We start from the raw sequence: 27,835 nt of genomic DNA on the forward strand, positions 1-27,835 counted from the left end.
TGAGTAGCCCTTCCTCCCAAATCACCCAAAACTATCCTGTTACAGTCAAGGCACCACCAGCTTCTTAGATATTATCCTTGATTCTTCTTTCCTGCCCTCCCCAGTGCCTCTGCCATACCTATTACATTAAGTTCTGTAACTCCAGTTGGAAGCCATATGCTGAATGTGTCTACTTGTTTCCATTTCCACTCCTACTATCCAAACCCAAGCCATTTATAATCTGTCACTTGGACTACTGCGATAGCTTCTTCAATCCCTGCCTGTAACTCTTCCTTTTTCACAGTCTCTTCCATAAATAAAGTGATCTTTTAAAAATCACTTTAATCACAGAGTGTCTTGGATCAAAATTATTCATTCCTCCTATAAATAACTAACTATATATATATATATAATAAATATCTCCTATAAATAACTAACTGTGCATGCTAAGTTGCTTCAGTTGTAGCCAACTCTTTGCAACCCTATGGACTGTAGCCTGTCAGGCTCCTCTGTCCATGGCATTCTCCAGGCAAGAATACTGGAGCGGGTTGCCATTTCCTTCTCCAGAGGATCTTCCAGGCCCAGGGGTTGAACCCACATCTCTTATATCTCCTGCATTGGCAGGCATGTTCTTTACCACTAGCGGCCATCTGGGAAGCTCCTATAAATAACTAGATGGACAAAATATATGAGACAAAGATTTTGGACATTAGACAAAAAGCAGCACAGAAATTTAATCCTTGAGAAAATGAAAACAAATGAGGTGAGCCCTAGAATAGTCCTGGCTTTATGCTTACAGGTACCTTCCAACTGCAGTGCAGGAAGGATGATCTCTAGAGAAAACTGTAGTCTTACTAAAATTAAGAAAACAGAGACCAGAGTTTGGATATGATCATTTTTCTTCTTGATTTTATTAATGTGGTAAGGTTATTTACCTGGAATGATTCATGAATGTTAAAACCATTTTTAACATTCATGGATTTGGGGGATAAATCACATTTGCTTAGATATTCCTTTTTTTCTATTCCCAGTTTTCTCATTCACATAATGCTTTAGAGTTTCTCATTTGCCAAAATGCTTCTGAACACTTGTTCATGGGGTTTTATCTCTTATATTCTTTCCACCCCATCTTTAGAAACTCTTAGCCCATTTTACTTACTTAGTGAATATTGTGAAACAGTTCTCAGTATAATGTCTGATTTTTTTTTTTATTTCTATAGGAAATTCAAGCAGTTCACTGAAGATTATCTTTTGGCATTAAGAATATAATTTATATTTAAAGAGAGCCACATTTCTTTTGTGTTAGGCATTACTAATGGCACTTCAAAATATCAAAAGATATTTTGAGAATTCCCTGGTGGTCTAGTGGTTAGGACTCAGTGCTTTTACTGTGGAAGGCCTGAGTTCAGTTCCTGGTTGGGGAACTAAAATCCCACAAGCCACGTGGCACAGCAAAAAAACAAAGACAAAACCCACCACCACCACCAACAAAAAACAAAACAAAAAACCCTTTGAGATCATTTGTTCTTTGTATATAAAATTTCTGACAATTTTAAGCTAAAAAGGAATAAAACCCATTTCTTTAAAAAAAATAAACTAAGAGAAAATGGTGTACTAGGTAGGATTCCTTTTTGACAACCAGACAGGAGTCCAACTCAAATTAGATTAGGCAAAAGAAAAATTTTATTATAAAGTATCTCATCAAAGAATTGCACAGTGAGACTTGCAGGAAGGATGTTGATGTGCTTATGCTTCTGCTAACTACATCCTGTGTTGAGGTCCTTTAATGGACTGGAACCTGTTGGTCCGGAGTCGATGATAAGAAAGTAAAGGGAGAGAGAAAGAGGCTGATATTCCTTGGTTAACGCAGAAAACCGATAAAGTCCTTAGATACAGGGCTTGTGTCGCTCACGAAGGCACCTGGCGCCCTCTCGAGGGGGGCGAAGGCACAGTGCGCCTTGTTGAGAGGGTCTTAGAAACCTGGTTAGGAGAATGAGCATGACGGGTCTCTGTGCTCCAGAGAATTAGCCTGAGAGAGAGAGAGAGAAAGAAAGAAAGACACGGGGATCAAAGCTCTGATGGAGCAAAGGTGTTTTATTCAACATTGTGTGAGTATTTATACTGTCTTACAAGGTAGCTATTTTCAGCAGGGATAAAATCAAAACTTACAAGTTATCAAGGAAACATGAGGTCATCCATATGAAAGAGGGAGGGTTGTAAATAATCACTTTTACCGTATGGTTCATAAAAAGGAAGAGGGTCGTAAATAGTTACTTATCACTGTATGGAAAAACTAACGAAGGAAATGCATGCATTCCTAAGCCCCCGGGAGCAGTGTGCTACTCCACTTAATTCCTGAATATTCAGGAATTAATAAGGGACAGAGGATTCATGACAGATCCAAAATAGCACACAGGAAGCCTCCTATTAAATGCTTCCTGACAATCCTGTGACTCAGGTATGCTCAGGACTCTCTTCCACTCTGGTCTCTGCCTCTTTGTGTGCTTTAGCTTCATTCTTACATCTTCTTTTTCTGTTTGTAGAATGGGAAATTTGGCTGCTGTCAACTCAGGAGCTTTATATTGTACAGCACCAAAACCCAGAAAGACTGACTTGGCTCTCTGTTACTACACAAAAAAATTCACTTGACTGGTTTGGGTCAAGTGCCCACCTTCTGCCGATCACCTGTGGTCAAGGAGACAGAGTCAGTACGCAATACCTCCCAGTGATTTAGGCCATAAGATTAAAAAAGAATCATTGGGTTTTCATTTTATGATAACAAGTTCTTGTTTTTCTTTCCTGTTATTTGTAACTATGAGATATGAGATAATCAGAACTGGGAAGGACTTGATACCAATTCATGAAAGCTCCTTAATTTTGTCAAGACTACACTCTTACCATCTCTGATAACACAGACTGACCTAATAGTGAGTGCCTGCCAGGCACGGTGCTTGGTGACACCCATGGTACTAAGTGAAATTCACTCAGTTGTGTCCAACTCTTTGCGAGTCCGTGGACTATACAGTCCCTGGAATTTTCCAGGCCAGAATACTGGAGTGGGTAGCCTTTCCCTTCTCCAGGGGATTGTCCCAATCCAGGGTTTGAACCCAGATCTCCCACATTGCAATGGATTCTTCACCAGCTAAGCCACCAGGGAAGCCCCATGATACTAATCCCCACAGTAATAGCAAGGTAAGCTGATCATGTTCTACAGATGAGAAAACTGAGGCTGGTGAGAGCAGCATCATACCTGAGGTCACACAGCTAGTAAGTGACAGAGCCTTAATTTAACTTCAGATTTGTCTGACTCTAAGCCCTTCACCTTTACTACATAAAATTTGTCTTTCAACCAGCTGTTGTTATAAACGATTAAGATATACAACTATACAGAGACAGCAAAACCTGAAAAACAAGAAGCAGAATTATTGGGTTTCCATTTTTAAAAATTTGGGGGGGGATTCCCATTTTTAAATATGGAAAATTTTAACTTTAGACTTCAAAAATTTGAAATAGAATTATAGAGTATTATAATTCTAAATCTAATTGTTAATTTTTCAAGTGGAAAATTGATAGTCTTGTCTTCAATGCAGTAGTTACCAAGAATGGATTTTCTGTCTCTAGTTTTAAGACAAAATTGGCTGCAGCATTGGCAAGATGTCGAATCAAACATGATGCCCTTTCAATTTACCACATTCTTCCAGAAACAGTTAGGAACCAAGAATTAAGGGCCTCCACTTTGCCACTTTATGCTTGGATAAATACTTGTAAAATCAGGTAAGAGTTCTAATCAAATTCTTTACTCAAGTTACTTGCCTTTCAAAATAATGTGATAAAAGTATTACCTTTTTAATGGATGAGGGGCTCATCTGAGGGAGTGAGTGGGAATTATAGTTTCATTCAGGATTTTATCACCAGATTACCAAAAGTAATTTAATAAATGTGTTAACTTTTTTGTCTCTAAATTTTTTTGTACTTACTGATGGCTTAAATTATAAGTTCCATTAATGCAGTATATGCAATGATACTTTTATTTATTGTAGGAAAAAGATGCTGATATTAAATACATTTTTATGTATTATATTTGTAATTATAACCTAATATTATATATTTACAGCCCTGAAGAAGTTTATTATACTTTGAAGAAAAATGGTTATAATAAAGTCAAATCTGTATTGCATATAGATAATAAAGTCTTTGCTGTGGATCAACATTGCTATGATGTCTTAATTTTTCCATCTCATCTTAAAAGTGATCTTCTAAATATAGATCTTTTTAAAGATTATAAACTTATATTTCAGGTAAACAAATTTTTACTTTCAGTGTATTTCTCAATATTGTGATTCTCTCAATAATCCTGCTCACCCAAAGAATTTCTCTACTTAAAACCTAAGAAATTGATTATATTTTGTATAGGTTATCAAGGAGGTTTATAAGGCCTAATTTCCACATAGAAGTATAAAATTAACACTGCTACATCAGTTTTCCTGTTGTACTTTGGCATCTTTGCCCCATGTGAAGTGGGCATATTTTAAGGAACATATTCTCCTTCCAAGACACCATAGATGGGGGAACTTGTATTGCTTATAGCTGAAAAGCTATATTTTTCTCTCCCAAGGGAGGATTCAAGAGAAGGCATGGTGATTCCCTTTTCTTTTTTTGTTTCTGGGGAAGATGCTAGTGCCATCCTGCATTTGAAAATGCAATGTGTAATATGTTCCCATTATCTCTTTACTATAGTCTTACAGCTTTGATTTGTAAGATATGTATAATGGCTATCAATACAGGAAGAGAATGTGAGTTATAATGCTATTTCAATAGAATGAAAAATAAAAGGTTCAAGAAATTGAGTTAAATTAATTTTTATGTCCTTAGATTCCAATTCTTGCCTCAGAATCACTTTGATCTTGTAAGGTTTATCCCTTCACAGTACCTGCATTCTTGGGTAGTGTCTCTTGGCCTTATCTTGTGGTGACATCCTATTGAGCACTGAGATCGGTTGCATAAACTCATCTGCTTAGCCCCCTTTTTAAACTTGTCAACCATCTTACTTTTAATCTCTGAGCTAGCAGCCAGTTAGATGACAATGTGATGGGGAAGAAAGAATGGCAGTGGCAGATGAGTACATTTTCATGAAAGTTTAAGAATGGGAGCTAAGGCAGGACACTAGTAATCTATTAATCACATTTGGGGGGTTTGGCACTGCCTTATTACTATCAGTTCAGTTCAGTTGCTCAGTTGTGTCTGACTCTTTGAGACCTCATGGACTGCAGCACACCAGGGTTCTCTGTCCATCACTAGCTCCCGGAGCCTACTCAAACTCGTGTCCATCGCATCGGTGATGCCATCCAATCATCTCATCCTCTGTCATCCCCTTCTCCTCCTGCCTTCAATCTTTCCCAGCATCAGAGTTTTTTCCAATGAGTCAGTTCTTCACATTAGGAGGCCAAAGTATTGGAGTTTCACCATCAGTCCTTCCAATGACTATTCAGGACTGATTTCCTTTAGGATGGACTGGTTGGATCTCCTTGCAGTCCAAGGGACTCTCAAGAGTCTTCTACAACACCACAGTTCAAAAGCATCAATTCTTCAGTGCTCAGCTTTCTTTGTAGTCCAACTCTCACATCCATACATGACTGGAAAAACCATAGCTTTGACCAGACGGACCTTTGTTGGTAAAGTAATATCTCTGCTTTTTAATATGCTGTCTAGGTTGGTCATAGCTTATCTTGCAAGGAGCAAGTGTCTTTTAATTTCATGGCTGCAGTCACCATCTGCAGTGATTTTGGATCCCCCAGAAATAAAGTCTGTCAGTTTCCATTGTTTTCCCATCTATTTGCCTTGAAGTGATGGGGCCAGATGCCATGATCTTAGTTTTCCTAATGTTGAGTTTTAAGCCAACTTTTTCATTCTCCTCTTTCACTTGCATCAAGATGCTCTTTAGTTCTTCACTTTCTGCCAGAAGGGTAGTGTCATCTGCATATCTGAGGTTACTGATACTTCTCCCAGCAATCTTGATTCCAGCTTGTGCTTCATCCAGCCTGGCGTTTCGCATGGTGTACTCTGCATATAAGTTAAATCAGCAGGGTGACAATATACAGCCTTGATGTACTCTTTTTCCGATTTGGAACCAGTCTGTTGTTCCATCACTATGTAACAGTTAAATGATAACAGTCATAATTTAAGCTAAACCAATTTTGTTTGTTAACTTTATAAATATAAACATATATACATATAAATTTATAAAGTTTATAAATATAAACTGCTAACTTTATATTGTGACATATATTTAAGGTGTTTTAAACTCAAAATGGGCTAGGTAACCTCAAGATTTCTGCCAATACCTTGTTTTACCTAAACCCTTTGAAATTCTAATCATACTCTTACCTTGTAGGACAAATCTCGAAGTCTCGCTGTCCATTCCGTAAAGGCTTTATTAAATATGGATGATGATATCTTAATGGTCAATACAGGTTCCTGGTACACAGTTGCCCATATGTCAGTCTTAACAAATAATAATACCTCAAAAATATTTGTGTGTGGAGTACAATCACAAGCTAAGGATCCTGACCTGAAGAACCTTTTCACAAAAATGGGATGTAAAAGTATGTACATATATTTATTTGCTTGGTGTTATGTTCTGTAAGACTTAGAAATGTTAAAAATATTTGAATTTGTTATTTTTTTTGTAATGCAAAACTCTGTATATGAAATATACTCCTAAAATCCCCACTATATTATATCAGACTACTGTTGCTTAATATTGGTTAAACAACTGCAGTTTAAATTAATGAATATATTAGCACTTTGGTATATTGCTTAACGTTCAGCTACTACATAATCTGAGGTTCAAACAATAATTAAAGTAAGTGGTAGAAATTGTCATCTCTTAATACATAAGAACACAATCACAGGAGCACTTAAGGGACAAAGCTAATATCTAGGACCAGATTCTAAGTCCTTAGGCTTCTTATTTTTAAAAAATGTTTCCACTGGATCAAGCTGTGACAAAAGATAACATTTTATTATAGGTTCAGTGGAGCTGGAAAACTAATCTTTTGACAAATTCACAGGGTCAGAGAGATAGTAAGTAGAATTCAGGGCTTAACATGGAAAGGTAGACTGTAAATTCCCAGGATTTCATTGGAGCACAGAAGTACACTCTGGGTAGTGATCACTCCTTTGATGAACTAAAGCCCAAATTCCAGTCATCTCAGTTCCTAATTGAATTAAGGTGATGTAAGATTGCTAGTGCCCAGGCTTCACTGCATACAAGAGGCAAAAGTAAATTCTCTTTGGAAGAAAGTAACAATATCCTGAATCTCATATTATCTCCTAAATTTTTTCAAATACAGTGTCTGGCACTCAAAAAACAAAAACAAAAACAGAAACAAGACAGAAGAAAGATGTGGGTGAAATAAAAAGAAAAATAACTACAATAGAAGAAAACCCACAGAAGGTCCAGGTACTGGAGATACCAGATGTGGACTTTATGATTAATATGCTGAAAAGACTAAATGACAAGTTGTAGAATTTCAGCGAAGAACTAGAAACTTTTAAAAAGCCAGAACTTTTAAAAACTTTTAGAACTTTTAAAAAGCCAGAAGAAAAATCTAGAACTGAAAATACAATATGTGAAATTAAGAAATAGATAGATTTTAACAGTAAATTAGAACTAAAAGAAGGAATTAGTGAACTGATGAGTCAGAAGAAACTATCCAGACTGAAACATCAAGAGAGAAAAGGATGAATAATATGGAAGAGATCATAAAATACACATGACACTCAGTGATCCAGTGATCTCATGTATGTTGTGATTAGGAACCCAGAAAGAGAGGAGAAAGGAGTTGAGAAGAATCAATATGTGAAATTCAGGTGGGGGAAGGTTAAAAATTGATGAATGTCACAGATTCAAGAAGCCCTATGAACTCCAACAAAAATAAATGTGTAAAAAAAATGCTAGGCACATCATAGCTTAACTGCTGAAAACAAAAGATAGAGAACAATGTTCAAAGCAATGAGAGAGAGAATACGTATTACCTTTAATGAAATAGGAATAAAAATAAAAATTAGCTACTTCAACAGAAACAGCTGAGGCCAGAGACAGTATCTTCAGTGCAGAAAGAAACTGCCAGGTTAGGTTTATATACTTAGCAGAAATTTCCTTTGACATAAAATATATTCTCAGAAAAGAAAAACCTGAGTTTGTCACCAGCAGATACAATAAATGAAATACTACAGATTATTTTTTGAGTAGAAAGAATATTATCTCATACAGAAAGTTATAGGTGCTAGAAGAAAGGAGAAATGGAAAAGGTTAGTACATAGGTAAATCTAAATAGTTGTAGTCTAATATCTTGCAGGATTGTAAACTAATGTCTTGTGGAGCTAAAAATATGTGTCATATGTAATTAAAATAATGGTATATAATTTAGAGAAGGAAAAGAATTAATGTGTTCTCTCATCCTTGCTTTGTCTAAGATATGATAAAGGTATTATATCATTGGGTTGCAAAACATTCAGACACAACTTAGTGACTAAAACAATGAATGTGTTATAATATTGGAGGCAATCAATAAATAAAGGTTGTAAAACTAATAGCTAAGGGGGAGATGTGGAATATGGAATTGGAAACACCATACTAACATATACAAGGCAAAATAAATAGAAGACAAGTATGTAAATTAACTTAAAATATGAACATATAAATCAATTAAACATTAAATATGCATGACTAATACTTAAATTATAAGACAGCATAAATACTGGATTTTTATTTATTTATATATTTAAATATAAATTTATTTATTTTAATTGGAGGCTAATTACTTTACAACATTGTATTGGTTTTGCCATACATTAACATGAATCTGCCATGGGTGTACATGTGTTCCCCATCCTGAAACCCCCTCCCACCTTCTTCCCCATCCCATCCCTCTGGGTCATCCCAGTGCACCAGCCCCAAGCATCCTGTATCATGCATCGAACCTGAACTGGCGATTCGTTTCACATATGATAATATACATGTTTCAATGCCTTTCTCCCAAATCATCCCACCCTTGCCCTCTCCCACAGAGTCCAAAAGACTGTTCTATACATCTGTGTCTCTTTTGCTGTCTCACATACAGGATTATTGTTACCATCTTTCTAAATTCCGTATATATGTGTTATTATACTGTATTGGTGTTTTTCTTTCTGGCTTACTTCACTCTGTATAATAAGCTCCCGTTTCATCTACCTCATTAGAACTGATTCAAATGTGTTCTTTTTAATGGCTGAGTAATACTCCATTGTGTATATGTACCATAGCTTTCTTACCTATTCATCTGCTGATGGACATCTAGGTTGCTTCTGTGTCCTGGCTATTATAAACAGTGCTGTGATGAACATTGGAGTACACGTGTTCCTTTCAATTCTGGTTTCCTCGGTGTGTATGCCCAGCAGTGGAATTGCTGGGTTGTATGGCAGTTCTATTTCCAGTTTTTTAAAGAATCTCCACACTGTTCTCCATAGTGGCTGTACTAGTTTGCATTCCCACCAACAGTGTAAGAGGGTTCCGTTTTCTCCACACCCTCTCCAGCATTTATTGCTTGTAGACTTTTGGATCACAGCCATTCTGACTGGTGTGAAATGATACCTCATTGTGGTTTTGATTTGCATTTCTCTGATAATGAGTGATGTTGAACATCTTTTCATGTGTTTGTTAGCCATCTGTATGTCTTCTTTGGAGAATGTCTGTTTAATTCTTTGGCCCATTTTTTGATTGGGTCATTTATTTTTCTGGAATTGAGCTGCAGGAGTTGCTTGTATATTTTTGAGATTCTTTGTCAGTTGCTTCATTTGCTATTATTTTCTCCCATTCTGAAGGCTGTCTTTTCACCTTGCTTATAGTGTCATTTGTTGTGCAGAAGCTTTTAAATTTAATTAGGTCCCATTTGTTTATTTTTGCTTTTATTTCCAATATTCTGGGAGGTGGGTCATAGAGGATCCTGCTGTGATTTATGTTGGAGAGTGTTTTGCTTATGTTCTCCTCTAGGAGTTTTATATTTTCTGGTCTTACATTTAGATCTTTAATCCATTTTGAGTTTATTTTTGTGTATGGTGTTAGAAAGTGTTCTAGTTTCATTCTTTTACAAGTGGTTGACCAGTTTTCCCAGCACCACTTGTTAAAGAGATTGTCTTTTCTCCATTGTGTATTCTTGCCTCCTTTGTCAAAGATAAGGTGTCCATAGGTGTGTGGATTTATATCTGGGCTTTCTATTTTGTTCCATTGATCTATATTTCTGTCTTTGTGCCAGTACCATACCGTCTTGATGACTGTGGCTTTGTAGTAGAGCCTGAAGTCAGGCAGGTTGATTCCTCCAGTTCCGTTCTTTCTCAAGATTGCTTTGGCTATTCAAGGTGTTTTGTATTTCCATACAAATTGTGAAATTGTTTGTTCTAGCTCTGTGAAAAATGCTGTTGGTAGCTTGATAGGGATTGCATTGAATCTATAGATTGCTTTGGGTAGTATACTCATTTTCACTATATTGATTCTTCCAATCCATGAACACGGTATATTTCTCCATCTATTTGTGTCCTCTTTGATTTCTTTTACCAGTGTTTTATAGTTTTCTATATATAGGTCTTTTGTTTCTTTAGGTAGATATATTCCTAAGTATTTTATTCTTTTCATTGCAATAGTGAACAGAATTGTTTCCTTAATTTCTCTTTCTATTTTCTCATTGTTAGTGTATAGGAATGCAAGGGATTTCTGTGTGTTGATTTTATATCCTGCAACTTTACTATATTCATTGATTAGTTCTAGTAATTTTCTGGTGGAGTCTTTAGGGTTTTCCATGTAGAGGATCATGTCATCTGCAAATAGTGAGAGTTTTACTTCTTCTTTTCCAATTTGCATTCCTTTTATTTCTCTTTCTGCTCTGATTGCTGTGGCCAAAACTTCCAAAACTATGTTGAATAGTAGTGGTGAGAGTGGGCACCCTTGTCTTGTTCCTGACTTTAGGGGAAATGCTTTCAATTTTTCACCATTGAGGATAATGTTTGCTGTGGGTTTGTGGGTTTTATTATGTTGAGGTATGTTCCATCTATTCCTGCTTTCTGGAGGGTTTTTATCATAAATGGATGTTGAATTTTGTCAAAGGCTTTCTTAGCATTTATTGAGATAATCATATGGTTTTAAAGATCAACTGTAAAATGCTGTTTGTAAGAGATACCCCTAACATAAAAGCGTATTAAAAATTGGACAGAAAAAGATATCCAGTAAACATACTAACAAAAAGAGATGTAGGAAAGCAGTGCTAAGTCAAGAAAAATTACTAGAAATACAGTTAGAACATGTTTAATTCATCAGGTAAATATACAGTACTAAAGAAGACTAATACAGTCCCAAAATATGTAAAGCCATGTTACCTAGAATCAGCAGATAAAATGCTCTGTATATAGAAAATTCTAAGGAATCTATGAAAAAAATGCAAAGTTAATGTAATCCCTATTAAAAAAAACCTAGGTGGTGTTTTTCAGAAATTGACATTCGAATTGTCTTAAAATTCACATGGAAATCAAAGGGACGTGGAATAGCTTTGAAAAAGAACAAAGTTGTAGGACTCATACTCCTTGATTTTAAAATTCACTACCCAGCTTTAGTAATCCAGGCAATATGGTACTGGCATAAAGATAAACATCAGTTCAGTTCAGTTCAGTTGCTCAGTCATGTCCGACTCTCTGCAACCTCATGAATTGCAGCACGCCAGGCCTCCCTGTCCATTACCAACTCCCGGAGTTCACTCAAACTCATGTCCATCGAGTTGGTGATGCCATCCAGCCATCTCATCCTCTGTTGTCCCCTTCTCCTCCTGCCCCCAATTCCTCCCAATATCAGAGTCTTTTCCAGTGAGTCAACTCTTTGCATGAGGTGGCTAAAGTACTGGAGTTTCAGCTTTAGCATCAGTCCTTCCAATGAACACCCAGGACTGATCTCCTTTAGAATGGACTGGTTGGATCTCCTTGCAGTCCAAGGGACTCTCAAGAGTCTTCTCCAACACCACAGTTCAAAAGCATCAATTCTTCGGCGCTCAGCCTTCTTCACAGTCCAACTCTTACATCCATACATGACCACTGGAAAAACCATAGCCTTGACTAGACGGACCTTTATTGGCAAAGTAATGTCTCTGCTTTTGAATATGCTATCTAGGTTGGACATAACTTTCCTTTCAAAGAGTAAGCGTCTTTTAATTTCATGGCTGGAATCATCATCTGCAGTGATTTTGGAGCCCCCCAAAATAAAGTCTAACACTGTTTCCACTGTTTCCCCATCTATTTGCCATGAAGTGATGGGACCAGATGCCATAATCTTTGTTTTCTGAATGTTGAGCTTTAAGCCAACTTTTTCACTCTCCTCTTTCACTTTCATCAAGAGGCTTTTTAGTTCCTCTTCACTTTCTGCCATAAGGGTGGTGTCATCTGCATATCTGAGGTTATTGATATTTCTCCCGGCAATCTTGATTCCAGCTTGTGCTTCTTCCAGTCCAGCGTTTCTCATGATGTACTCTGCATATAAGTTAAATAAGCAGGATGACAATATACAGCCTTGATGTACTCCTTTTCCTATTTGGAACCAGTCTGTTGTTCCATGTCCAGGTCTGACTGTTGCTTCCTGACTTGCATATAGGTTTCTCAAGAGGCAGGTCAGGTGGTCTGTTATTCCCATCTATTGAAGAATTTTCCACAGTTTATTGTGATCCACACAGTCAAAGGCTTTGGCATAGTCAATAAAGCAGAAATAGATATTTTTCTGGAACTCTCTTGCTTTTTCCATGATCCAGCAGATGTTGGCAATTTGATCTCTGGTTCCTCTGCCTCTTCTAAAACCAGCTTGAACATCAGGAAGTTCACGGTTCACGTATTGCTGAAGCCTGGCTTGGAGAATTTTGAGCATGACTTTACTAGCATGTGAGATGAGTGCAATAGTGTGGTACTTTGAGCATTCTTTGGCATTGCCTTTCTTTGGGATTGGAATGAAAACTGACCTTTTCCAGTCCTGTGGCCACTGCTGAGTTTTCCAGATTTGCTGGCATATTGAGTGCAGCACTTGCACAGCATCATCTTTCAGGATTTGAAATAGCTCAACTGGAATTCCATCCCCTCCACTAGCTTTGTTCGTAGTGATGCTTTCTAAGGCCCACTTGACTTCACATTCCAGGATGTCTGGCTCTAAGTGAGTGATCACACCATCGTGATTATCTGGGTTTTGAAGATCTTTTTTGTATAGTTCTTCTGCGTATTCTTGCCACCTCTTCTTAATATCTTCTGCTTCTGTTAGGTCCATACTGTTTCTGTCCTTTATCAATGCAAAGAAATAGAGGAAAACAACAGAATGGGAAAGACTAGAGATCTCTTCAAGAAAATTAGAGATACCAAGGGAATATTTCATGCAAAGATAAACATAGATCAATGGAATAGAATTGAGAATACAAATGTAAAGCCCTAATTACATTTATGGTCAACTGATTTTCAACAAGTGTACCAAAACCATTCAACAAAGAAAGAATAGTCTTTTCAACAAATGGTGCTAGGATAACTGGATATCCACATGTGAAAGAATAAAGTTGGACCCCCTACTTCATATCATACACATAAACTGGGTAAAAAACCTATTTATAAGAGGTAAAACTATCAAACTTTTAGAAGAAAACACAAGGGTAAAACTTTCAGACCTTGAATTTGGCAGTGGTTGTTTAAACACCAAAAGCACAACAAAGGAAAAGATAAATTGAACTTCATCTAAATGAAAACTTTCATTTTTCAAAGATGGTCATACCATGAGCTGGCAAGGTATGGAACATTAGGAATGCTCCAGCACTGCTAGTTGGATTATAAATTTGTACAGTGACTTTGGAAAACTAGCATTGATCACTAAAATTGAAAATATACATGCCTGCTGCTGCTGGTAAGTCACTTCAGTTGTGTCCGACTCTGTGCGACCCCATAGACGGCAGCCCAATAGGCTCCTCCGTCCCTGGGATTCTCCAGGCAAGAACACTGGAGTGGGTTGCCATTTCCTTCTCCAATGCATGAAAGTGAAAAGTGAAAGTGAAGTCGCTCAGTCGTGTCCGACTCTGTGCGACCCCATGGACTGCAGCCTACCAGGCTCTTCCGTCCATGGGATTTTCCTACTTCTGGTTTTATTACCCTTATGAATTTTTACCTATTTAAGTAGAGAGAATGGGAACCACTGGGTAACCAAGAAGTAGAAGAATGAAAGTGTCTCATTTTAGAAGCATTCCAACTGATAAATGAAAAAAAGAAGACGGAATTAGAATATGACTATTTTGTAGCACCTTTGCTCATACCATAAAGGCAATTTAATGAATGAATTATGACATCACTTGTGAATTAGTTTTGTGCCCTCCATCTCCCAAGGAAAAAAAAAGAACTCGAAACTAAATTAAGCTCTAAAGATCCAACTACTAATTTACAGGAAGTACAGAAGACAAGAACATGTTAAACTACTCTCTAGGAAAGCAAAGAACAAAATCCAGGCTCTGGGAAACTAGTAGTACAAGTAACCATGTTATATTAAGAAATAAATGCTAAGAAAAAATGGACAGGGTACCTGTCAACAAAAAAAATTTAAAGTAAGACATTGACTCATTGCAATGTGTGTACCTATGTAACTCCTGATTTAAACAAACTAAAAAAAATTTTGATGTGTGAGACTTGGAAAATTTGAGCCATGATTGGATGCTATTATAATTTGATGACAATAAGGAATTACTTTTTAAAATGTATGGGGTTATTTTTAAAGAAGTTCTTATCTTTTAGATAAATGGTGAAATATTTCATAGTTTCAAAATAATATGGGGGGTGGAAGTGTGTGCAGATAAAGATGAAACATGATTGGGCATGAATGTTTCACTGTTGAAGCAATATCATGAACATTTGAAAAATCACTATATATTATGGGGTTTTTGACATAATGTTTGAACTTTTGCAATGAAGAGTTAAAAATAGGGGGAAAAAAGAGAAAGGTGCACTTGATTAAAAATTTTTTTTCAAAAGAGACATAATAGAAAGAAGATTGATCAGACAAGAGAAAGGGGTAGGGTATCGCAATTTCAAGAGTGACTCCTCAGCAGATGAGGAGAATGAGAGCCATCGTAGGACTGGAGGAGTTGCCCTAATATTAGGGTCACAGACAATTACAACCTTAGGGAAGGCAGACTGTCCTAAATTATAGGGTCCCTAAGGGCCTTTAGACTGTGCTTAAGTAAAAATTATAAAATGCTAAAAAAAAATATAAATGCTAATAAAATTTTTTCCAGGGAAAATAGAATATAAAAGGGGATTAAAAAAATGGGAAAGGGAAGTAACCAGTACTGAGCATTTGTTGTATACTAGGCACAATGCTAAGCCTAACTACTTTATCTCAATCCTCACTACAATTAAATGAGGTGTGGACAATAATATCCCATTTTACAAATAAGGAAATAGAGGCTTGTCACACAGGTACAGTAAATAGTGAATTTGGGACTCAAACTTGGGTATTTCTGCCTCTAAAACCCTGTTCCCTCCACTACACTGGGCGTGCATGCTAAGTTGCTTCACTTGTGTCTGACTGTGCGGCTCTATGGACTCTAGCCCACCAGCCTCCTCTGTCCATGGGATTCTCCAGGCAAGAATATTGGAATGGGTTGTCAGGCCCTCCTCCAGGGGATCTCCCTGACCTAGGGATGGAACCTGCATCTTCTGTGACTCCTGCAATGTAGGTGGATTCTTTACCACTGAGCCACCAGGGAAGTCCACTACACCATACTGCTTTACATGGAATCTGAAGTTCAGGATGGAAAAATTTAAATTATATTTTATGTAGAAGATATTTAACCTTCAAAATCATTCAAGTGAAGGAGGAAGGACTCTATTAAGAGAATTCATGTGTTAAGGATGTTATCAGAAAATAATCCTGTTTTCTGGCTGCATTAAAATGACATTTTGTGTAGTTGAGGATTTAAAAATGAATAGTGATAAATAGATATAACTACATACTGCATAAGATTTTTTAATTAATATTTTGCATACATTTTCTGTGTTTTTTTCTCCCAGATATTGAGATACTTCATGAGACATTTATGAAACTTGAATTAAAGGATCATCGATTACAGAAAGTTAAAGTGATTCTGCTGCTACCTCGTTGTTCAGGACTGGGTGTTAGTAATCCAGTAGAATTTATTTTAAATGAGCATGAAGGTACTTGCTTTAATTTTTAATTTCTAAATTATTTAAATTTGTTAATATTTTTAAAATGAAGTTACTTAAAATCATGATTTCTCATGAATCTAAGTTTATGATCACTAAATTTATGACTAATATTTTTACCATAATCACTAGGTCAGCAGCTCCTTATTTGCTCTGGCTATTACCTCCTCAAAGTAGTTTCCTTCAAAATCATGAATTAGTTTGAAAAACACTTTAATATTGAAAAACATTACAACCATTTTTAGAATGGTTAAAAAAATTCCTATATTTGAGGAATATATGAAATTGATCTTTGTTAACCACTTGAAATTATTTTAAAATGGGGTGAAAAAGGTAAGTTGATATGGTTTTAGAGTATAATAATGTATAAATAGTCCTTTAAAAAGTGATTAAAGACTTAGAAAAATGTGAAGTGTAAAACTAAATTGGAAAGAAATGAAGTTTAATTAACCTTTAGTAATATTACTGGAATGGGGACCAGCCCAATATATGGTATAAATAATTGCCTCTTATATTCCCAGGGGGCTTCCCTGGTGGCTCAGTGTAAAGAACTCACCTGCCAATGCGGGAGACATAAGAGACATAGGTTTGATCCCTGGGTCGGGATGATCCCCTGGAGGAGGGCATGGCAACCCATTCCAGTTTTCTTGCCTAGAGAATCCCATGGACAGAGGAGCCTGGCGGTAGCAAAGAGTCGGGCAACCCATTCCAGTTTTCTTGCCTAGAGAATCCCATGGACAGAGGAGCCTGGCGGTAGCAAAGAGTCGGGCATGACTGAAGTGACTTAGCACATGTTCCAGGGAGTTACTGAGAGGCAGAATAAAACAGGGCTTAGAAGTTTGGTCTGATTGCCAGGCTAGAACCTGGTTTTGATCTAGTAGCTGTATGACCTTAGACAAGTTATTTAATGTATGCTTGAACAATTTTCTCAGTGTTAAGAGGGATAATAATGCTTCAAGGGGTTGTTGAATAAAATAATCTATATAGAGTAGTAGTCAATATATCTTAGTTAATATTATCAAGAAATATGTTAAAAATTGTTTTAGACATTTAAAAAATTACTGTAAGAATTTCTTGATCTGTTGTTTTTTTATCTATTATGAAGACATACAGTTGCTTCCCTGAAGTTTTTTCTTCCAAGATTTCTTTTAGTAAGCTAATGTTTTTAAGTGTATTCTTTCTTACTCAGATCTGACTGTAGCCCATCAGTTTCTGCCTTGGAAAATAAATCTTTTTTCCCTTTATTCATACTCAGGCTGACTGCATTCTATCTTTTGTTCTTGAATGACTTATTTTGGCTGGTTAGATAACTCTAGGATAAGAATTTGGAGAATAAAGGAAAAGTAATATTAAAACTAAGCAAAATTATCGATTCAGATTTTAAAATTTTAAGTCAGCATTTTTATAATACTGTATTTTTAATAAATTCTATGAAAACTCATTAGTAGGGAAAGTGATTAAAATATTAAATAATGTGATCACAGCAATATATGAAAAATCTAATAGTAATATATTTTAAAGCATATATTTGTTTTTAGATACAGATTTACTTAAGGATTTCTCTCAAGGAGGCCCATCAGAAGATAAACTTCATGTTCTAGCTCAACAGCAATATGAACAGCTAGCACATGCCATGAAATGTAAGTTTGTTGTCAGCACAAACTGAAAATATGTTGTAAATCTTAGAAACACTAATACTTCATTTATCATATTCAGGCAATGATGTGTGAACCATAAGTGGATTTCCCAGAACCCTTAGTCATAGTTCCTTAAAATAACAAAATATTTATTTTTACCAATCTAAGTCTCAAAAATATATGCTTTACTATCATTTTAAATATAGGTTAGCAAGAAGAATTATCAGCTTCTTAATGGTGAAATGAAATAATTATGTACATCAATCATTGTATAATTTCATCTTCTCTGTTTCTCTTCTTTGGCTTTTCAATGTAATTTTTCTGTTTTGTATCACCCTAACAACTCCTCTATAATTCCAACTTTAGTTAAACTCTTAATTTTTTTAATACTAAAAAGAAAATAGATGAATTAAAGATAAAGCCTAGATCTCTTAAAGTCTGAGTAACAAGGCCATTTAAGTATTTATATTATTGCTTCAATCCCTACATTTAGACTTTGAGTACCATTTAGATTTTGAGTACCAATGCCCTTTCACACTTAGATAAGGAAATCTAGAAGACTCTGAGAAATTACATTAACTTTTATTAACTTAGTGCATGTTTATCAAATGTCTACTCTGGGTCAGGTATTAAGCCAGTTGTTAAGAATATGAGTTTGGATAAATCCTGACCTCCAAAGGCTCAAAGGTTAGCATAGGGTATAGATGATTTAATATATAAAGATATAGCATATATGAAGTAGAAATTAGGCAAAATAGAAAAACATGGAGGAGGTCTGTCCTTTTAACTGATGCTATTAATAAACACTATTTTGAATATGATAGTATGTATATGATCAATGAAATGAGTTGGTTGGAAGATTAGGGACCTGATAAATAATACATTTAAAAAATTCTTTCTATGATTGCTCTATTTAAAATTGCAAGATAATCTCTTGAAACTAACCATCCTCCATATCTGCTTTGATTTTCTCTATAGCATTTGTCACCTCCTAATGCTTTAGTTTTAGGTGGGGGGTCTCACTGTGCAGCTTGCAGGATCTTAGTTCCCTAATGGGAACTAAGAACCTGGGCCCCTGGCAGTGAGAGTGCTATGTCCTAACCACTGGATCAGCCGGGAATTCCAAAATCTCTTATTTATTTATGTTTTTTCAAACTTATTTTTGACTGTGCTGGGTCTCCATTGCTGTGCAGGCTTTTCTCTAGCTGCAGAGAGCAGGAGCTACTCTCTAACTGTGGTGCACAGACTTCTCATTGCAGGGCATTCTCTTGTTGTGAAGTAGGGGCCTAGGCACGTGGGCTTCAGTAGTTGCCGCTTGTGGGTTCAGTAGCTGTAACCCATGGGCTTTAGAGCTCAGGTTAGACTCATGGGCTTAGTTGCTCCACGGCATGTGAGATCTTCCTGGACCAGGGATGGAACCCATGTTTCCTGCATTGGCAGGTGGATTCTTTACCACTGAGTCACCAGGGAAGCCCTATTTATGTCTTATGTCAATGAAACAGAAAATAAGCTCCCTGGGGCAGGGGTTTTTGTGTGTATGTATTGAATAGTAAGAACAGTGCTTAGCATGTAGTACGTGCTTGGTAAATGTGAATGTGAGTGAGTTGCTGGTAGTAATATTACTTCACTTTAGAGTTGAGGAATTGGAGAGGTAAGTAACTTTTTCAGGTTCATAAATCAGTAAATAACAGAATAGGGATTCACACCTAAGTCTGTCTCTAGAGTCCTTTTAACTAGTTATGCGATAAGGCTTTTGGAAGAATGGCTGGAAGTGTCAAGCTATGGTAATCTGCAGTATTTATTTGCTTGTGTTTGTAATAAGGTTGGTCACATGGATTGGATTTTCAATTTCTATATGATCCAGTTATATTTACTTCATTTATTGGCCAGACTATATTACTAATACATGCTTTAAAGGGGAGCCATGCAAGCATCTGTAGACATCATTCCCATCAAAATCGTGTGGTATTAGTACAGACATCTGGGCGTCCCTTGTACCTCAGTTGGTAAAGAATCTGCCTGCAACGCAGGAGACCCTGGTTCGATCCCTGGGTCAGGAAAATCCCCTGGAGAGGAAATGGCAACCCACTCCAGTATTCTTGCCCAGAGAGTTCTATGGACAGAGGAGCCTGGCAGGTTGCAATGAGGTTGCAAAAGTGAACCTCACCACCACTGAAAACACAAGAGATTGGTTCACAATTGTTAATGGAGTCATTATGTTATTTCCGTCTTCTTTAAATATAGTTACCAGAGCTCAAGCTATTGTTTACTGCACATGTTCAGTTTATCCAGAGGAAAATGAAGCTATTGTTAAGAAAGCACTGGAATTTCAAGACCACGGGATTAAAGTACAACCTTATAGGTAAGAAAGAAAGAATTCTTCTAAACAACTCAACTAAATATCTTTGAAAGTGAAAAACTACAATTTTCTAAGTTAGAAGGCATTTCATTTCTTTTTTATTGGAGTTTAATATGACCAAACACCCTAACTTCTTACAACTTTAAAGTAGATTCTGTAAAAGCTTTGCAATGGCTTGGTATGTGAATTGTATTGTACACTAAAAGATTTGTTTTGTTGTTGTTATTATTATTGCTAAATAAGGTTAAAGGCATTTGGGCTTCGACTTGATTGATTTCTGGGTAAAATGAATATAAACTTTATATCCTGAGTCTTAGATACATGCTTCAATAAAAGGAAAGTATAAAATAACCTTAGAAAGTAGCAAGAAAATTGGATGTTTATTATCTGAAAATATATGTTTCTTAGACCTGTTTAGCCTTTGGCACCCACAAGGATTGAAATAAAAATAGCCTGAATAACCATAATAGCTTTTGGGTAAAATGATATATTAAACTAGGGGTAGAGAAGAAAAACTGGAATACTCCATCCAAACTCTGGACATCAAGATAAGGAGTATGTCTATTAATGATATATGACACCAGTTAGTTCTTCAAGACTGTGACAATTAAGAAGGTATTTTAAAATGTTTCCAATTTTTAACTTACTTCCCTTGTTCTGAACTTTTCCTGTAATTCTTTTTTTTTAAATTATTTATTTCTTTGGCTGTTTTGGACTCAGTAGTTGTGGTGTGGGCTTAGTTGCTCCAAGGCATGTGGGATCTTACTTCCCCAACCAGGGATCGAACCTGCATCCCCTGCACTCCAAGGCAGATTCTTAACCACTGGACAACCAGGGATGTCCCTGTAACTCTTATAGTAGGATCTTAATAGGTATATGGTTTGCTCCCTCCTTTTAATTTGATGTTTTTCCTTTGCCAATTCACAAGTGGACATGTTAACCACATCTATATTTCCCTTCTTTCTTTACCCTCTTAATAATTCTTGTTGGTAGTTAACAACCAACCTTATTTCTGCCAGCTTCTTAACACAGCACAAACTAAATCACCATCTAGTAGCAGACAGAATTATTGCACAATATAACCAAATTCACCAGTGTGAGTGATTTGATTTGTCTGTCAGGAATGATGTTTCTAAGAATGTAATATGGCTGATACTGGATGCTTGGGGCTGGTGCACTGGGACGACCCAGAGGGAGGGAATGGGGAGGGAGGAGGGAGGAGGGTTCAGGATGGGGAACACATGTATACCTGTGGCGGATTCATTTTGATATTTGGCAAAACTAATACAGTTATGTAAAGTTTAAAAATAAAATAAAAAAAAATAAGAATGTAATATGGCAAAAATAGAGGAAAATCTGTATGTATTTCATTAGATTTTTTTCCTTATTTTTAAGTTGAAGTATAGTTGATTTACAATATTATATTAATTTTAGGTATATCATAACATCATTCAGTTATATATAACTGAAATATATTTATGTATATATATGCATGCTTAGTCACTCAGTCCTGTCTGACTCTTTGCGACCCCGTGGACTGTAACCCGCCAGGCTCCTCTGTCCATGGAATTCTCCAGGCAAGAATACTGGAGTGGGTTGCCATTTTCTTCTCAAAGGGAGTCTTCTAGACTCAGGGATTGAATCTGGGTCTCCTGCATTGGATTGGACTTTAATATGACCAAATACCCTAACTTCTTACAACTTTAAAGTAGATTCTGTAAAAGCTTTGTAATGGCTTGGTATGTGAATTGTATTGTACACTAAAAGATTTGTTTTGTTGTTGTTATTATTATTGCTAAATAAGGTTAAAGGCATTGGGCTTTAACCTGCATTAATCTGCAGGCAGATTCTTTACCATGTGATCACCTGGGAAGCTCACATGTGTATATATAACTGAATATATCTATTTTCAGATCATTTTCCATTATATTTATTATATATTTATATATATATATATTTCTATTGTTACAAGATATTGAATACAGCTCCCTGTACTTACTATACAGTAAATCCTGTTGCTTATCTGTTTTTATGTATTATAGTTTAGATCTGTTAATTTCATATTCCTGATTTGTCCCTTCCTCCTCTCCCTTTTCTCATTGGTAACCATAAGTTTGTTTTCTATGTCTGTGAGTCTTCCTATTTGGTATATAGATTCATTTGTATTATTTTTAGGTTGTACATTTAAGTTATATAGTATTTGCCTTTCTCTGTCTGACTTCACCAAGTATAATATTCTCTAGTAGGTCTACCCATGTTGCTGCAAATGGCAATATTTCATTCTTTTTATGGCTAATATTCCATTATATATGTATATAGCATCACATCTTCTTAAGCCAATTAACTGTTGATGGGCACTTGGGTTGTAGCCACGTCTTGTCTATTGTAAATAGTGATGTTACGGACATTGGGGTACATGTATCTTTTTGAATTACAGTTTTCATCTTTTTCAAAATATATACCCAGGAGTGGAATTGCTGGATTATATGGTAGCTCTATTTTTAGTTTTTGAAGCAACCGCCATCTCTATTTACTTCCACTGTGATTTTTATTATTTCCTTCCTTCTGCTGATGTTAGGTTTTGTTTGTTTTTTTCTAATTCTTTTAGGTAGTAGGTTAAGTTGTTTTAGATGTTTCTTGAGGAAGGCTTTTATCATTATGAACTTCCCTCTAAGAAATGCTTTTGCTGCATCCCATAAATTTTGTTGTGATTTCATTGTCATTTGTCTCAAGGTATTTTAAAATTTCCTCTTTAATTTCATCATTCACCCACTGATTTTTAAGATAACATATTTTGTCTCCATGTGGTCATTTTTTTTCTCATTTCTTTTTCTGTGATTGATTTCTAGCTTCATGCCATTATGGTCAGAAAAGATGCTTGAGATAATTTCTATACTCTTAAATTCACTGAGACTTGTTTTGTGCCCCAGTATGTGATCATCCCTAGAGAATGTTGGCTGTGCATTCTTAACTGTACTTTTATCATATAGGATCTGTTACCTTATTGATTTTCTGTCCAGAAGATATGTCCATTGATGTGAGTAGGATGTTAAATCTCCTACTATTATTGTATTCTCATCAATTTCTCTTTTTATGTCTGTTAGTTTTTGTTTTATATATTTGGGTGCTCCTATATTATGTGCAGGGCTTCCCTGGTGGCTCAGTGGTGAAGAATCTGCCTGCCAATGCAGGAGATGTGGGTTTAATCCTTGGGTCAGGAAGATCCCTTTGAGAAGGAAATGGCAACCCACTCCAGTATTCTTGCCTTGGAAACCTCATGGACAGAGAAGCATGACGGGCTACAGTCCATGGGGGTCACAAAAAGAGTTGGATGTAACTTAGCAACTGAACGACGATTATAATATTAGGTACATGTATGTTGATGAGTGTAAAAACCTCTTCTTATATTGATTCTTTTATTATTATATATCTCTTTTTGGCCTTTGTTTTCAAGTTTATTTTGTCTTATTTGGTTATTGCAACCCCCACTTGTCATTTCTGTTTGCATTAAATCTTTTTCCATCCCCTCATTTTGAACCTGTGTGTTGTCTGTCTTAAAGTGGGGCTCTTGAAGGCAGCATATTGTAGGCTCTTTTTTAAAAAAAATCCAGTCTGCCACTCTGTCTTTCGTTTGGAGCAATTAGGCCATTGAGAGGTAATTATTGATATATATTTATTACCATTTTAAACCTTGTTTTCCAGTTGATTCTGTATTTCTTGTTACTTTTTCCTTTTGTTTTTCTTTTTGTGATTTGCTGATTTCCTTTTATTTTATGTTTGTGTTCTCTTCTTTTGGCTTTTGTAAATCTGTTGTATGTTTTTGACTTGTGGTTATTCTGTTTTTCAAGTATGTTTACCCCTTTCTGTGTCAACTTGCTTTAGACTGATAGTAATACAGGCTCAAACACATTCTAAAAAAAAAATCTACATTTTCTTACTCTCCTCCCCAACATTTTATGATTTTGATGTCTCTTTTACATCTTCATGTTTATCCTTTTGCTGGCTTACGTGACTTACTTTCCAGTTATGATTTTCTCTTTTTTATAAATTCTTGCTCCTATTCTATTTAGAGAAGACCTTTCAATATTACTTTTAGGATAGGTTTAGTATTACTGTATTCTTTTAGTTTTTGCTTGTCTGAGAAATTCTCTCTTCTTCTGTTCTAAAGGATAATCTTGCTGGGTATAGTATTCTAGGTTGCATATTTTTCCCTTTTAGGAATTATCTTCTGTGGACTTAGAGGGCTGTTTATATGTGGGAACAGCCCTGTGTAGCTTGTGTGGGTTTAGTATTTTTTGGGTGAGGGTTGTTTTCAGTATGAATGCCTGCTGCCTTTTTCCTCAATGTGTGCTATCCATTATCCCATTGATAGAGTGTGTGCAGATGCAGTTGCTGGCATTCTCTCTCAGAGTAACGCCTAGTGCCCACTCCCAGAGCTCTCAGAGGCAGCTTGCTCATGCCCCTGGAACTTGTGATACTCTCAGTGGCTCACGCCAGTTCCTGGAGCTCACACGCAGTGATTGGTGCTTGCTCCTGGAACTCATGTAGCCTGTGTCCTATTGTTTTGGAGTGCATGTGCAGGGAAAGAGGCTGCTATGGCAGGTTCCGCCCCTCCCTTCACATGCCCTCAACAATGGCACATCACCACTGTGGTGGGTTCAGGCTTTCTCTGCATACACTGTTGGCTGCAGTCGCACCAGAATCCAGCCCCTTCAGGCTGTTTCTGCACAGCCAACCCTGGTCCTCTCCCCAGATTGGCCCTCTGAAGCCTGAGCTTCAGCTCCCAGTGCCTACTGGCACCAGTGGATGCGTGTCTCAGGCTGGGGAGTGCACAGCTGAGGCACTGTCTGTCTGTACAGGTCTCTCTCTATTCTGCCTGCTGCAGACAGGTTCTGTGCTCTCCTCTGAGGAAGCGCCCTTTCTGTCCCAGTGGATCTCCTTACTGGTGAAGGGACTTCACAGGATGCTGGAACCTTTCCTCTTACATAGTTCCCTCCCAGGGGCACAGCTTCCATTTTGATCCTTTTTTCCCTCTTTTTTTCTTCTGTCCTCCCTGGTTATGTGGAGATTTTATTGCCCTTTCAGATGTCTGAGGTCTTCTGCCAGTGTTCAGTAGATATTCTGTGAGAATCGTTCCATATGTAGATTTTTTTTTTTGCATAGTTGTGAGAGGAGGTTGGCTCACATCATGCTGTACTCTGCCATTTTGATTGCGGCCCTTGACATTTTATTCTTATTTGGAATTTTTGTTTAACAATTGGTGCATGTGTGTGTGCTTTGTTGCAATTTACTGTCTCCCTTGATTGGCAAATAAAACATTCTAACTATTAATTATTTGCTGTTATCTATTGCAGGCTTAGTCCCCCCGTCCTTCCACTGTGCTCCTTAAAGGAAATACATTTGTCTACTGACAAATTTTTTAGAATGGAACCATCTGAAATTACCAATGGTTGTTTTCTTTCTGTTCTAACAAGGGAGGTAAGGATAAAATCCCAATCCATTTCATACTTAGGGATTAAGAAACAACAAAGCCTCCTACAAGGAACCTAGGAACTTTGTGAACATTTCATAATGGTATGCTTATTTCACAAATACCTAAAGGGCATGAAAAAGAATTATTACTGTCTGGCCAAAATCCCTATTTTTATCTTTATGCTTTTCCTGAGTGTTCTTCCCTTGCTTACTCTCTACCCCCACCTCTCTAAGCACTTGTCAACGTCTAGTTCATTTTAGCTCACAGACAAGAAATAAGCTCTGTAATTCTGTGTTTGTTTTTTTTTTTTCTTTCTATCAGGTTCACAGATGGGGAGGTTTGAGTACAATGAAAGTAATTTCCTGAAGCTTATGGGATATAGTAGGGACTGAAGCCTAAAAACTATTTCTTTTAGTATAATAATGATACTCTTTTATCTTTACTGAAACACTGATAAGTATTTGTGATATACATGGTAACAGTTAACTCCCACATTTACTAACTGCTTCTTTAATTATAGCGGGACCCATCTGAGACAGTATCTGTGAAAGATGTTTTGGCCCGTGCAGCAGCAAAGGGTCTACTGGAGGGGATTGAGTTGGGTAAATCTTCAAAACGGGAGAAGAAGAAGAAGAAACAGAAAATGTCATTGCCAAAATCGTCCATTGCTGATAACAGCGGCATCCAAATGAAAATCGCTGAGTTCCTGAGTCGGGAAACTAATATGAGTGCTAATCAGCCGGAGACATTAACAACAAAAACATCTCTTCCACAGAAAAATGCAAATCAAGTGGGTTCTTCCCCACAGGTCAGAAGACCCAGCAAGCCCATCACCAATCCTTTAGTGCCTACAATTATGAAGAATACATCTGCCAGACCACACGAACGGCCAACAAACTTTGTGAGACCTAGGCCAGAAGACAGAATGATTCCACTGAAACCCATAGAGATTGCCTTACCTCCAGTCATATTGCCGTTTCCCAGTCCGCAAGGGATCAGATCTCACATACCAACTCCACATTTTTACTATCGTTGGGTTGGGCCCAAGACTGTCTTGCCTGGCTATCTGTCCACACCATCAATACTCAGAAGAAGGGAAAAACCTAAAGAAAACTTACCTTCCTCTCTACCCAGGCATCCTCGACCATAGCTGTGAGTGTCTTGCATTTTTTCTACAGGGTCAGGAGTAGATTTTTTTTCCCCCGAGTCTGCAGGTTAGACAGCTGTTAGAACTGGTTTCACTCTTGGTAACTTTCAGTCTGGACTTAGGACACTGGTTTTAAAGCTGCAACAATTTTTCCACAAGGGAAACAGTGTGTGTAATAGACTTGTAATAGACTTGTTTTCAAAGTTAATTTGTGAGGCGTTTATTAGCAAGCATAAGTATGGAAAAGATGATCTTGCACTGAAGATCACTCTTCAGTACCAAGTCAGCTATAGTTTAAACATTTCAATCACTATCGAGGTTGATCTTTTGTAATGTGATTGAGGTTGAGTAGAAATAGGAAAAACAGAAAGGTCCAATGTTCTAGTTCATATGCCCATTCAGAGTGAAAACTTTCTCACTGGAAGAGCTTCCAGGATCCTAAGCACAGTGAACATAAGCTCTCCCTTCTGGCTATTTAGGCCAAATACTGTTGTTAAAAAAACAACAACAAAATGACTATAAGCAAATTTCCATCTAAGTAGTAATTCTGTGGACAAGGTCAAACTGTTGAATGTAAGTGACACACCTGTTGTTCAAGAAATGTATACAAATTTCTGGGTCTATTCAAAGATCAGGTGAAAACAGTTATTTCAAATGGCACACAGTAGTGAAGCCCTGATAAATCATTTCTGATGCTCAATTAAAATATATTGTAGCACTATTTTAATTATATTAAAAGTCAGTTCATCTTGACTGTATTATCAATTGCCTTCCAAGAATTGGTTATAGTTATTATTTCTGGGTCTATTGACTTTTTTTCATCATGGCAACAGAAATTGATTTTAAATCAAGTAAGTTACAACTATAAATCCTGCTGTTTAAGAACATGTTCACAGACACATTTATAAAGTTTGAATTTAACGTTCTATTTTCAGAATCCAGTTGTGTTGAATAGTGTTATATAAATTCCTAAATTTCAATTCAGATGT

The 27,835-nt window shown here is 36.6% G+C and overlaps 1 protein-coding gene across 4 annotated transcripts in view; it reads left to right on the forward strand.

Moving 5' to 3' along the window:
* NSUN7 (NOP2/Sun RNA methyltransferase family member 7) overlaps positions 1 to 26,864 on the forward strand; it is a 45,718-nt gene extending 18,854 nt beyond the window's left edge. For 3 of the 4 annotated variants that reach the window (XM_055588390.1, XM_055588391.1, XM_055588389.1), the window contains exons 5-12: positions 3,601 to 3,753; positions 4,094 to 4,277; positions 6,371 to 6,581; positions 16,078 to 16,221; positions 17,769 to 17,870; positions 20,112 to 20,229; positions 25,581 to 25,704; positions 26,220 to 26,864. In XM_055588390.1, coding sequence (XP_055444365.1) covers positions 3,601 to 3,753; positions 4,094 to 4,277; positions 6,371 to 6,581; positions 16,078 to 16,221; positions 17,769 to 17,870; positions 20,112 to 20,229; positions 25,581 to 25,704; positions 26,220 to 26,849 — 1,666 coding nt within the window. In that variant the 3' untranslated portion in view covers positions 26,850 to 26,864. Of the gene's footprint in view, positions 1 to 3,600; positions 3,754 to 4,093; positions 4,278 to 6,370; positions 6,582 to 16,077; positions 16,222 to 17,768; positions 17,871 to 20,111; positions 20,230 to 23,371; positions 23,596 to 25,580; positions 25,705 to 26,219 lie in introns of those variants that run through there. The other variant, XM_055588392.1, reaches the window with a different exon arrangement.
* The last annotated feature ends 971 nt before the right edge of the window (positions 26,865 to 27,835 follow it).

This window comes from Bubalus kerabau, chromosome 7 (genome assembly GCF_029407905.1).
Source record: "Bubalus kerabau isolate K-KA32 ecotype Philippines breed swamp buffalo chromosome 7, PCC_UOA_SB_1v2, whole genome shotgun sequence".
Lineage (NCBI taxonomy): Eukaryota > Metazoa > Chordata > Mammalia > Artiodactyla > Bovidae > Bubalus > Bubalus kerabau.